We start from the raw sequence: 13,671 nt of genomic DNA, 5'->3' as shown, positions 1-13,671 counted from the left end.
TAGAGGTTGGGGCAGCCAGTGCTGGGCTCAGTGCTCCCTGTAACTGAGTATTACTCAGAGTTACCTGGGAGTGGGGAGGATTGGAGTTAGTTCTACAAAATCTCTTTCAGCTTTGTAGATGAATTTCAAAATTACATCTAGCAGCTGCAGTCAGAAAACATGAAGCTTGGGGCTTATGCCTGTCTTCACATGGGAAGTGAAGGCAGAAGGGTCAGGAGTTCAGGGTCATCCTCAGTGACATACTGAGTTGAGGCTAGCCTGCACTACTTTAGACACTGTCTCAAAAAAGAAAGCAAAACAAAACAAGCAAAGCAGGCAAACAAAGCAGTAAAAAACAAAAACAAAACCCTGAAACAACAACACCCCTCACCCTCCATATATATTTATGTAGCTAGGGCTGCTGGGATGTAGCTCTTAGGTAGGCTTGGAGGCCCATGGTACAACCCCTAGAATCACAAAACAAAGCAATGAGAAAAAGTGTAGCTGGCCCTGGTTTCAGCTACAGCCTGTTGGTGTTCCCTTTTCTCATTTGACTGGTGGTCTAAGAGAGGAGCTGGCCTTTCTCTATAGTGAGCACAGTTCTTGAGAGGCATCCTCCCAACCTCATCTCACTTTTATTGTAATTTGGGCTCTGAGACAGCAGTACCTGTTCAGGTATAAGATGCATCCCAGGGGTCTTGAGCTGGTACTCGGTGTATGGAATATTTGCTGAATGATTGACTCAGTGATCTATAGGAGCTCAGTGTCATGGAAAGGCAGACACGGGGGCGGAAGCGGGGGCACACTATCAGTGGAGTATTTGGATTAGGTGTAGTGGGCACAAGGAACCATAGCTCTGCTAGGCAGACATGGTTGGATGGAATTAATTTTGGATGTTGAAGGCATTTGCTAGGAATACTGTGAGCACATGGATGATAAGAGAGTAAGGACAAAGAACTGAGTTAGAGTCCTGAAGCCCCAAGGCCAGACAGCAGAGGCAGAGGAAGCCCCAGGGTTGGGGAGGGCTGGAGAGAAATAGAGAGAGCCCTCTGAAATGTATGCAGTGAGCAGTCAGAAAGGCACTGGATTCCAGAAGAGGGCTGTAGTGAGGGGTGGGGTTAAGTGTGAGAGGGAAGCCATAAAGATAAGGTGCTTGCAGATATATATTATTTTTATAAATACAAGTGTAAAGGATTACTAGTAGTGCCTTTTAACAGTGTGCTTATGCAGTTATTCTGAAAGTAAAGGCCAGATAGTGTTATCTCAAGAAGTAGAGGTTAGAAGAACCTCAGTATGGAAGAGTAACCAGGGTCCTCAGTGACCTATGGTCTGCTTCCTTGTCTTATCAAATATTGAGTGTGATGCTGAAGAGGAATGTTTGATATTGACCTTGAAACTTCGATTCTGTGAGACTATCATTTGGGGCCTGGTATTTGTCTGGCAGCACTTTTTTCTGACTTACATAATAGAGATAATGTAAATATTTACTACACAGGCTTGCTAAGGACTGGGTGAGTGAAGCACTAGGGTATTGATGACATGTAGTAAGCACGAAGCCCATGTTAGCAGTTTTGAATCCTGAATACCTTGTAGACATCTATAATTTTTGGGACAGTCTTTCTACACAGCCCAGACTGGCCTTGAACTCTCGTTCCTCTGTTATCTGCCTCCTAGGTGCTGGATTTCAGGCACTGCATTCTTTTAAATGTATTACCTATTGTATTACCAAAATAATACCCCCCCAACAACTTCATTGTAGAATAATTTACATGTCTGGAAAGTAGACTGTTCAATAGTTCTTAAAAATAAGCACTATGTTATATTGTAACCTTTTTAGGACATTTTCCTAATCTGAGTAAGATCTTGAGTTCTTTTACAGTTTATCCTTACTTCTACCTCCCACCTAGGTAACTTTGTTTACTGATGCTTTATTTATAGAATTGCCTTTTCTGGGGGGTTTCATGTAAGAAGACTAAACACAATCAAATATGGTAACCTATAACTGTAATCCCAGCACTTGGGAGGTAGGTGTGTGAGGCTTGAGGCTAACCTGGGCTACATAGTGAGACACTTCTCAAAAAGAAGTAGTTTTATAATATATGGCCTTTGGTGTTTGGTCATTTCCATTTAGTTTTATGAATTTTTTTGTGGGGGGGTTCATATCATTTTGTAGCTCTTACTAGAACTTCATTCCTCTTTATTACTGAACTGTATTCTATTCTGAAATACATAATGCTTTGTTTATCCATTCACCAGTAAATAGCCATTTGTTTATTTCCACTCCTGCTATTGTGAATAATGTCTCTATGCACATTTTGTACAAGGCTTTGTGTGGACATATGCTTAATCGCTTCTTAATTGGTCCTTTAGTCTCCTCCAGGGTCCTTCCTCTGTTCTTACCCTGCTTCAATCTGTTCTCTATGCTGTAGCCAGAGTGATCTCTAAAATGTAAATCTGATTATGTTATTACCCTGCTGTAAATCCTCAGTGCCCCTGAAACTTAGTTTTTACTAAGCTCAAACTTTGTTTCCTAAGAGTTTTAAGATCGGAAATACCCACCTTTTTCTATATCCCTTTCACTATGGTTGATTACTCATTCACTCATTTACTCACTCATTTACTCACTCATTTACTCACTCATTTACTCACTCATTCACTCATTCATTCATTCATTCATTCATTCATTCATTCATTCATGTATAGTGGTCATTAGTTGCCTAATTATTGTATTTTTCATGCTTATTGAGTCTGAGGATATAGTGATAGGACATCAAAACCTTTGCTCTTTTGTCATCTTTTTCTGTAGTGGAAAGGAGCAAACAGTAGTGTCAGACATTGGTAAGCACTGTCACGAAACTACAAAAGGATAATGAGTAGTGACCGTGGACCTGTGACTCAAATCTGCAGGCTGGAGTGTTCCCCAGAGCCTCCGGCCTGTTGTCAGCTGCCTGCTTGATTTCTCCACTTGATGGTCTAGTGGTGGTAACCCCATTTCTATACCCAATGTGGTTCTTTGCCCCATTGCTTTCTTTTCCTGAGGTCTCCAGACTTCCATTATAAGCTGGCAGCACCCTTCATGGCACACTTAAATGCCTGGGCTCTTGATGGGTTTGAATTCTCCAAGTCTAGCCTATTCTTGGTGCAGAGTTAATGCCTGATAAAAGCTGTTGAAAGCAATTGTGAGTTCTTAGCCTTGAACACTTGAACAGGATGGAAGAAGATAGGAAGGGAAGGAAGAAGCAGAGAGAGACAGAGAGAGAGAAAGAGAGAGAGAGGGAGAGGGAGAGGGAGAGGGAGAGGGAGAGAAGGGAGGAGCAAGTTGAGATCTGTTAACACATACATGCATGCATACATACATACATACATATGTATTTACTAAATATTTACTGAATGAATACTGAAGGAGTTCTGGTGCTTGTTTTTTTTCTGAGATTATAATTTAGTGCACAGCACAAGCCAAGAAACATTTGCAATAAGCACTTAGTAGTACAGTAGAGGAGATAAAGGTGTAGTGCTGTGGGTGTGGCCTGGAATCGTGAGCTTTTGCTTGTGTGGGTCTAGTTGAGCAGGCCGTTCGCTCTGCAGGACGGTACAGCTGGGGGTGGCTTGGATGCAGTGCACTGCCTTGTTTCTGTCTCATCACTTTCATTCTCATGTCCCTTTTCAGCTTTCAGACAATGTGATCGATCGGATGAAGGAGTCCACTCCATCTGGCTCTAAGTCTCAGCGATATTCCAGTGTTTATGGTGCTTCAGGTATGGTGGCCTTCTTATTTTAGGGGTTGTTCATTAAACAATCCTAAGTAGGGAAGTTGACCCAATCATCGAGCCCAGCTGCTCTTTGTCTTTGGTATTTGGATGTTCAGCTTTTAGGGTGAATGTTAGAAATCAGTACTAGAGTTTCCTTTAAAATGCTTAGCTTGCTTTCAAACTTGTGAACTTTTGCTTTCTTACCCAGCTCCTAACCCCTTTGCTGACCTGTGTGCTCATGCAACATGTATTTCCTGGGCACCTGGCTGTGTGTCCAGCACTTGTCTTTTTTCTCATCTGTAGATAGACCCAGCTCATGTTAGCTGGGCAGGTGCTCTACCGCTGGGCTCTATCCCTAGTGCTTTCCCACTGTTCCTGATACTGCCTGAGGAAATGGCTGAGCATGCAGCTGACTGTGAAGTCACAAGAACAGTGTGCGAGTGATTACTCTTGGATGGAGAGTTCTTGGAGTTTATTTGAAAGGCTCATTTGGCTGCAGGTTATAAAAGGGAGAAAGATGAGCTGTCATGCACTTGCCACTCTGAGCTGGGCGCGGTTGTGACCCTCAAACTGACCATTAAGTTGGCAACATAATTTGAGCTTCTGATACCAAGCATAATCAGGAACAGCTTAGTAGGAGTGCTGAACCATCTTCATGGTTAATTAGCAAGATGAAAAGCAAGCACATAGCCAACTTAAGCACACATCCATAAGCTCATTTATTCGTCTACAGACCTGCTGTTCTGCCCCATTTTTTCCAGGAAAGAACAGAGAATCAACCCCCTAAATGGAGCTGAATTTTTCTTTTTCTTTTTTCCTTACTGTTTACATTCAGCCAGTATCTGATCTTGTCAATGGTATGTCTAAAATGCATTTGAATGTACCCTTTCTGGCCCATCTCTACTGCTGCAGTCCAGATAGCAATCATCTCCGATGTCTGCACATATCACACGCTGTGCTGTTTACGTGGCAGCTTTCCGGGGCTCGTGAGAAATGTGCGTCAGCTCACAGACTCAGGTGCTTCTCTGTGGGATGTGATGTGGTGTGGCCTGAGACACAGCACTGTGACCGGCCGGCTTCTGTCTTCCTTTTCACAGTTAGCCGTCACTTACCTCTCCCCCGCTTGCTCTGCTTGCTCACTCTGGGAACTCATGGGCCTCTGCCCTTATCTGCTCACGGGCAAGTTCCCAGCTCCTTGGGTAATACCTGCTTCTCAGTGCGTGCTGATTCTCAACTGTTGAATTGAATCAGGAAAACGTCTATTACATATTTTAAAAGTAACTACTTTTGATCATTTTAGGATCTAATTTTATAAATCCAGGCCACATTTACCAAATGCCTGCATTATAAATAATGAAGCTTTTTGAGTTGTTTCAAAGAGCTGGGATTTTGTACAGATATAACTAAATGCCTAATAAGACTGTAATGAAGGTAGAACTAGATCTTAAACAACAGACCCTATTTTGGTTTAGGAGTAAATTTTAATTTCGCATATTCCTGAATTTGGAACTTGTTTTAAAATTGGATTGGTTCTGCTTTGTTAAGGCAGACACTGAAGAAATGAGGAGTAAGAAATGATACTTAAAGGAGTGGTGCTAAATTCTTTATCTCTTACCCAGTCTTATTCTTAAAAGCCTCCGAGAAAGGAACTGTTACTAAGGCACTTTCTGCAGACGGAAGCTGGGAAACAGCTTGATTAATGATTTTGCCCACAGTCACACAGCCGGTGAGCAGCAGAGCTGAGGGTTGAACTCATCCGTGTGACTCCAGAGCACATCCACTCCATTTTATGACAGTTGCGTGACCCCCTGCTTCTTTTGTAGGAGAGATGTGAGGGAAACTTGTAGGAAGGCAGGAACTGCCTTAGATGTTCTGCTGGACTTAGGAGAGAACCTTCTGAGAGTTTCTTCAAGCTCTTGTACTGAGTCTTATTCTGTAATGAGCTGAAGGACAGAAAATGTTTTCCTTTTGGCATTGGCTTAAAAAAAAAAGAAATTAATTAATTCATGTGTATGTGTGTATGTGTGTGTGTGTGTGTGTGTGTGTATGTCTGTGTCATAGCGTGGATATGAAGGTCAGAGGATAACATTGTGGGATTAGTTCTTTCCTTCCTCCTTTACTTGATTCTGGGGATTGAATTCAGGTTGCCAGGCTTGCAGGGCAAGTGCCTTTGCCTGCTGAGCCATCTTGCCCCTGGAGTTGGTTTCTTAAACTGACACACTGAGACAGTTAAGGCTGGCCTGCTGACTTTTGTGAGTGCCCATGGCATCTATGACCCAAGAGCCAGGCATGGATGGTGTGATAGCTTGGCTTTCTTGAGGAATCTGTCTGTTCCAGTTCCAGGTTTGACATGACAACAGACTGTGGCCCATGCTCAGCTGTGACCATCCTGGGCACTGAGGTCATTAGAATACTACCTTGTGATCAGACTAGACTTGTTTTCACTAAAGAGTAGCCACTAGTTACCTTTGACCATTAAAAATTATATGAAAACTAATGAGAAGGAAATACAATGGAAATGTGTTTTTCAGGTACACTCACTGATGGCTTCTGGCCTGCAGGAAGCTCTGCTGTGTGGTTTGGGCCTGAGACTCACCAGTTCTAGGCATTTCCAGTTTCATCAAGTGCTGCAATGATGTGACTGAGGCTGTGTGGCCAGATGGTTCTGATTTTGGCGGCTTGTGACTCTGTCCCTTCCACATCACTCAACCTAGGACTATCAGTAATAGGAATTTTCAGAGCATTCTGTGGAGGCGCAGTATCTTTTCAACCGTCTTGGACACAGCTTCCCAACAGGTGGCTAAGAGCAAGCTGGAGTTGTTGGCTCCTCATGCTTGGAGCAGCTGGATCACGTATCTGGAAACATGATAGGAAAAAAGATCTAGAAAGGGTATGGTGTGGTTTTCTTCCCCATAACCTAAGCCAAGAGGAGAGCGAACACTGGCATGGTATTTCGAAATGATCTTGCCTTTAGGTCAAGAAAACAACTAGACTGTGATTGTGTAAATTAACAAACATTCATTCTTAAAATTAAAAAAAAAATAGTTGGTAAAAGTACTAGCCTTAAAATTCATGTTTTCTTCTAAGTTTCTCTCATTGGGGTTTTAGTCAGTGCTCAGTAATAGAGTTCTTACAATTCATAATTCAGATGTGTTGTGAAATAATTTTTCAAGTCTACAAAAGTATATTGATGAAAATGTCACCAGCTTTTTCTACATTTTTCAATGTCAAGTAAATTATATATTAAATGTGACCTGAATTTTTAATATTTATTAAAATGCTTTCTTCCAGGATTTTTTTCATACTAGCCCTAGGCTATTCATATGTATGAATATAGGGCAGCATATTTGATGGACTGAGAGTCGTAGGATTTCTGAGTATAAAAGCTAAGATTTATCAAATGCACATGTATGTAAATAAAAATATGTGTATATATCTATGTATATAGTTGGAAAATATAATTTATACTCTACAAAAGTAATTTTTTTTAAGGCTGAAACTTTTTTTTCCTTTTTTTTTTTTTTTTTGAGAAACTTTGAACCAGATCAATGACTCGTTGCAATAAGTATTTGCATGTAAAGCTGTTTGGGAAAAATAATATACTATGTGACACACAGCAGATTGCAACGGCACTGTAATAAATGAATGTACTCTAAAGAACTTAACTGTGTCCTTGCTGCCTGGAGTTGTGTGCTGCAAATCAGAACTATGTTGAGTTGCCTTTATACCAGCTAATTCTTTTCTGAGCCCTATGCCATTGTGTGTAGTTACATACTTACCTTTTTAGTAACATTTTACAGCTTTTGATTTTAAAAATCATTGTTCACTATTGGTCTTTCTTCCCTTCATCTTGATCTTTTAGTTTTGCTGGCTTGTGGTGAAGTCAGAGCTCTCATATTTGATCCTATCCACCCCTAAGAAACTGTTTCCAGATCAATATGAGAAAATCAGACAGGAAATGGTAGTAGGAGAGTGTTTATTGGTTTCCTAAGTCACTGGCGACCTGATGAAAATGATAAATTCAGGAAAAAAGAAAGACAAATGAGCTCATTCTTATTATTATTTTCCATGTGGAAGTTTCTTTGTAGATTTCTTGTCATTGTGAGAAATAGGAAAGATTTCCCGATTTGTGTTAAGCGTATTGCTGAGATCACTAAGTATTTGGCAACCTTAACAAACTGCAGGAAACCAATTTGAGCAGGAAATAGCACAGCCTAAACTAAGCAGCCAATTTAGGGAAACAGATTCATCTATATGTTGTATGTATTTTTCTCCCAGAATATGGCCCTTCTAGTTATTTTAAACAGCTCTTTAAGGCTCATTTAGACACAACACCGTAGGGAAATTTCAAAGTCAACCAGTTCTACTTACTGCTTTGACTGGAGTTTTCACATCTGAGTGAAGGTGCAGTGTTTTAGGTCTCCTTCATTCATGTGTGAAACTTTGTGCATGCCAGTATCCTAATCTGTAGTTTTTGCATTACTGTAATGGATAATTTGCCCAGAGTTTCCAAAGCATTAAGTCTGAATCTCTAATGAGTACATCCTGCTTCCAAAAGAAGATCGGTAGGCAGTCCGTATTTAATGAGTGATGAAAAAGATACAGGACTTGTTCCTTCTGTGAACAGGTATTGGTATGGCAGTGATCTTGGACTTCAAAGGCCAGTTTGGTCAAATCATAGTTAACCTGATGGTGCTGTGCAGGGTTTCTGAGGAAGCAGACCAATATGCAAATGAGATGAGAGTGCACATCCAAGTGTGGAAGGCTCGTAGGAAAGAGAAGCAGGGCAGAAGTGTGAGTTGCCATGAAGGCATGTGAACTTGAGGCCAGCCTCCAGGAGAAAGGGATCTGAGCACTCTTAATGTGGCAGATACTCTTGTAGAGTCAGTTTGTAGAGCAAATTAATTCTGATGAGGTTTGGGGCTTACCCAGTAGTATAGGGTAGAGGAGTTCAGGAGCTTTGTTTTATCTTCTGTGGTCCTGGCAACTACTGAGGAGTTCTGTCTAATGTTAGGATACAAGATTAGGAACTTGAATTAGTTGCTTCTTCCTTCATATACTTCCAGATGTTAATAATAAAGCTTTTTTATTTATTAAATGGATTTTATGTTTAAAAATAAAGTGATTCTTTTCACTGATATTTTTATATTTTACAAAGAAATCAGAGTGGCAAGAATATGTATATTCTTCCATTTTATAAAATCTGCCCATTTTCCTGTTAAATGAAAAAAAATAGGCATTTTTTTAAAAAAAATCCTTATTTGGCACTGTAAGGAACAAGAAAAAGAATAAAAATGTTGTCCTCAGCTGTGTGAAGCCATGAGGGCTTTAAGCGTGTGGCGCTACAGGTTTTAACAGGTGAGTTTTGAGCAGGTGAGATGAGTTCACAGTGGAGTGATTTGAATGAAAGTGGTCTCCAGAGTCTCTTGTGTTTGGATGCTTAGTCCTTAGTTGTGGACCTGTTTAGAAAGATTAGGAGGTGTGGCTTTGCAGGAGGAGGTGTGTCGCTGGGGATGGGTATTGAGGTTTCAAAAGACCAAGGCAGGCCAAGTCTCACTTGTTTTCACCCAGCTTGTGGATCACATGAGAGCTCTCAGCTGCTGCTCCAGCTCCATGCTTGCTTGCTTGCTGCTGCTTCTGGGCTTCCCTGGCTTTAGGGTTGACAGTCTGTTTTGAGCAGGGGTGGGGAGGGTAGCAGTTGCAGAACTGTGTTTGCTGTAGGTAAACACTGACCTATTGATCTGCACTTAGGCTAACAGGCATAGAAGAAAGTCTCTGAGATCAGCATGGTTCTTCAGAAGCACTGACTCATCTTCCCAGACTAGATTGCCCAAACTGATGATTTAAAAACACCTCCTTTTGGTTCACAAATTTGACTTATCCTTATCAGATATATTTCATTGAATTACAGGTATACACGTGCTTGTCTCTTTTACCTACTATGTGGTTAAAAGCTTTTGAGAGCAGGGACTGTTTGCTGTTCGTCTTCTGTTCTCTCAGCTACAGGACTGCAGTGCCAGCTGTTCAGTAGCAGTTTGTAGAGTGAATAGGCTGAAACAAACCAGAAAGTGAAGCCTGATGTGTAGGTATATGTGTTAGTGAGAGTCAAGGAGGAAAAGAGGCCGTTCCTTTGGATTGGGTCTGGTGAGAATGGGTGTGAGGCTCTTGCCCATGCTCGGGACGACACCTACATTCTTCCAGTTTTAGGTCTCGGCTGTGCAGACCCAAGGACTCCCTGTAGAAGAGGTGCTTGGAATGCCATCCTAAGAAAGCATGGCTTGAGGCAGCGGCGAGAGTGGAGTCTGATGTGGAGAGTTGGGTCTCACTCCTCGTTATTGATTTGGGGTGGAAAGGAAATAATCATAAGCCCAGACTTGCCAGAGCGTGAAAGGGGCTGGAGCAGTGTAGCCGTCCAGCGGCCATGGACAAACTGGGTTTACCTGAAAGGGGGGCTGGAAATGAAAAGGAGACAGGATGTGAGAGAAGAATGAAGCCAAGACAAGGTTCTGATCAAGGCTCCAAGTTTAATATTCAGCACTGTGTTTATATAGGGGAAGCCCACCGAACCCAGCCTGTTTCAGCTGGATTATGTTGCAAAGCAGGCTCAGCAGCCAGTCTGTTCTTCTAAGTTCCTGTAGGAAGTTGGCAGTGTAAAGCAAGTGAGGACTTCACTAGATGTTAATGTCCACTGTGACAAGCACTAGGTCTGTTCAGTCTGCTCTGGGAAAAGACCTGCTCAAGGCTGGGAAGGACGCAGAGCAGGGTGTTGGTTTTGGGGTCGTTGTCCTCTCAGCTCCTACCGTACTCCACTTTTCTTCTTCATAGCTGCTTTGCTGCTGGGATTTTGGCTTAGGTTGGTGTCTTAGTTAGGGTTTCCATTGCTGTGAAGAGACACAGCACAGTCATATTTAATTGGGGCTAGCTTACAGGTTCAGAGGTTCAGTCTATTATTATGATAATAATAATAGAAAATGTAGAAATGTGGAAAATGTAGAGATGTGCAGGCAGACATGGTGCCAGAGAAGGAGCTGAAAGTTTACATCTTGATCTGAAGGTTGCAGGAGACTGTGAGCCATACTGGATGCAGCTTGATCATAGGAGACCTCAGCGCGGGGGGGCCGGGCCCACACACACACTCAGTGGCACACTTCCCCCAACAAGGCTGAACCTCCTAATAGTGCCACTCTCTGTGGGACAAGCATTCAACTACATGAGTCTATGGGGCTATAACTATTCAAACCACCGTAGTCAGCTTAGTGTGTCTGGGCCTAGAGGTCAGTAGCCTTGGCTGTTTTCTCTGTTAGGATTAGATTCTCATGTTTTCTTGGACCTTTGGAACTCTTGGAACAAGTTTACTTATACCATACCTTCTTGTAGGGCTTTACCTCAGTTTCTGGCGAAGTGTTTATAATTCTTTTCCTGGAAGGATAGATTTCTGCCCCCTCTCTTGAAACCCCTAGGCTAGCTCTGCTCGCTGAGGTCTTGGGCCTCTGTTGTCCTGACATACAGTTGGAAGACCTTGGGCCTCTGGTGTCCTGACACACAGTTGGAAGGCCTACTGCTTTTTGTCAGCTTAGGCCAATGTGCAGGCGCTAGGGAGACTGACGTCCCTGTGGATTTGAACAGATAAATATCTAAATGCTAAATAAAGAGATAAGCCAAGGGCTGGAGAGATGACTCAGTGGTTAGGCTTCTCTTCCAGAAGTCCTGAGTTCAATTTCCAGCAACCTCATGGTAGCTCATAACCATCTGTAATGGGATCTGAAGCTTTTTTCTGGAGTGTCAGCAACAGCATACTCCCATGCATTAAATAAACAAACCAACATGTTTAAAAAAAAGCAAAAAAAAAAAATTGAGAAAAAACCATTGAAAATATTAAGAGAGGGGCTGGTGAGATGGCTCAGTGGTTAAGAGCACTCACTGCTCTTCCAGAGGTCATGAGTTCAAATCCCAGCAACCACATGGTGGCTCACAACCATCTGTAATGAGATCTGATGACCTCTTGTGGGGTGTCTGGAGACAGCTACAGTGTACTTACATATAATAAATAAATAAAAATTAAAAAAAGAAAATATTAAGAGAGAAAGAAAGAAAGAAAGAAAAAACTAACAAACGAACCCAAATAAGACTCCCATCTTGTTTCCTTGCCACATGCTGGACCGCTCCAGATTGGTTTTGCTCAGCATTTTCTTTTAGTAGGTACATTTAATTTATCAGATGTAATTAGTCTTGCTGTTGACATAATGACTATGTAATGACTTTAAAAAATAAAATAAAATATCGATTGCTGTAGGCTGTTGTTTTTCAGGATAGACCTGAGGAATGATACAGCAATCAATTACTGTGATCAAGATCGTTTTGATTTAAATCAAAATTATTAAAGCAGATTTGATTCCAGCCACTCCTAAAACATTTTCATTGTTTTGTCATATCAGCTAGGTTATAGATGCTGAATCTTGTCTGATGATTTACACCAGTTTACTTTTTGTTTACTTTTTTTTTTTGAGATAGGTTACTATGTAGCCCTTGCTAGCCTCAAACTTGTTATGTATAGCTGGCCCTGAGCTCCTAATCCTCCTGCCTCAGTCTCCCGAGTATTGGGATTATAGACATACATAGCCAAGTTTAGCTTTAAGCAAATTATTTAACAAAATAGCATTGGTTAAGTGAACTGGTCTCACCAGCACTCATCGTCTTCCCTGTGGAGCTTGGCTAGGCTCTGTGCATACACTTGATGCCACCGTGATGGCAGTACCATCCATGGAAGCCGAGCAGAGCTGGCCCAGCAGCGTTCATGTAGTTATGTGGGACAGCATACACATACTAAGTACAGTTTGTTTCATGGAACATGCTGACATCTCTGGAAATCCCATGGGATTGAAGCCATGAGCTGCATTTGTGATATCTTTTAAAGACTTTGCTGAAAATGTTACTTTAATATTCTATCTCGGAGACTTTTTAACATGGTTATTATAAGAGGATGGGAAGTCCTCTTTCCATGATTATTCTTTGACCTTTGGCATACTTTATTAGTTTTTTAATAAAAAAAAGAAAAACATTATATAATTAAAAATACTTTTATGAAGCTTGATAAGCATATACATAATAAATTACTTTCTCTAATTATTTTTTCCTGTGCTAATAAACTTGATATCTCTACTGACATAGCCTTTGCTTAATAACTGTATTTCTCTTTTTGCAAAAAATGGCAAAGAAAAACTTTTAAAAATGGATTTTTAAAAACCGCTCCGTTTAATTGCTCATTAGGATTTATAGGACTTTGAATGGAAATTTTTTTGAGGACATTTTATGTTTTGCTTGAAAACTGTCCTATTCTTTCCAGTCAGGTGACATTGAACTGTCAGAGACCTCCCGGGTCCTCAGAGCTTTAGCATCTTTTCTGATAGACTTCCAGGTTAACTAGTCTCAGGTGCAAAGACCCATAGATGCAATCATCACCTTGATTGCTGGTCATCATGAAATGTTTTTGTGTCTCAAAAATTGGACCACTGAGGAACGAAGCCCAAACCTTCCAATGGGAAACAAAAGGCAGACGTTGAATCACCTCTGAGAAGAGGAGTGTGGTGTGTGTTGAGTGTTCAGAGAGCCTCTGCCACTTAATAGTCTTAATAGTTGTGTGATCTTGGGCAGGTTGTCTCATTTTCCTCCAGGGAGAAATGGAGAGGCTAATGCCATTTTCACATGGTTGTCATAGAGACTAAATGGGATAATGTGCAGGTGTTGAAATATAGCAGGAGATCAATAGAAGGCTCTTTCCCCCTTTGTTACACAGCAGCCAAGGCTACAACTTCACTGCCACCCCTTACCAGCTCTAGATTGACCCTTGTCAAAGTGGATGGCTTTTCCTGCCTACCCCTTTACCTTTCACTGGGTTTTCTTACCGTCTTCCAGCAAACATTTTTAGTGCTGGCAGTGTCAGATA

General features: G+C 41.5%; 1 protein-coding gene across 1 annotated transcript in view; it reads left to right on the top strand.

Annotated features, from left to right (window-relative positions):
* The window catches only part of Chchd3 (coiled-coil-helix-coiled-coil-helix domain containing 3), a 201,609-nt gene that overhangs the window by 6,675 nt on the left and 181,263 nt on the right, over positions 1 to 13,671 (top strand). The window contains exon 2 of the mRNA XM_028768451.1: positions 3,647 to 3,734. Coding sequence (XP_028624284.1) covers positions 3,647 to 3,734 — 88 coding nt within the window. The remainder of the gene's footprint in view (positions 1 to 3,646; positions 3,735 to 13,671) is intronic.

Source organism: Grammomys surdaster, unplaced genomic scaffold, assembly GCF_004785775.1.
Source record: "Grammomys surdaster isolate TR1022 unplaced genomic scaffold, NIH_TR_1.0 186, whole genome shotgun sequence".
Classification (NCBI taxonomy): Eukaryota; Metazoa; Chordata; class Mammalia; order Rodentia; family Muridae; genus Grammomys; species Grammomys surdaster.
The sequence above is the reverse complement of the archived record's forward strand: the minus strand, read 5'-3'. Positions and strand labels throughout refer to the sequence as shown.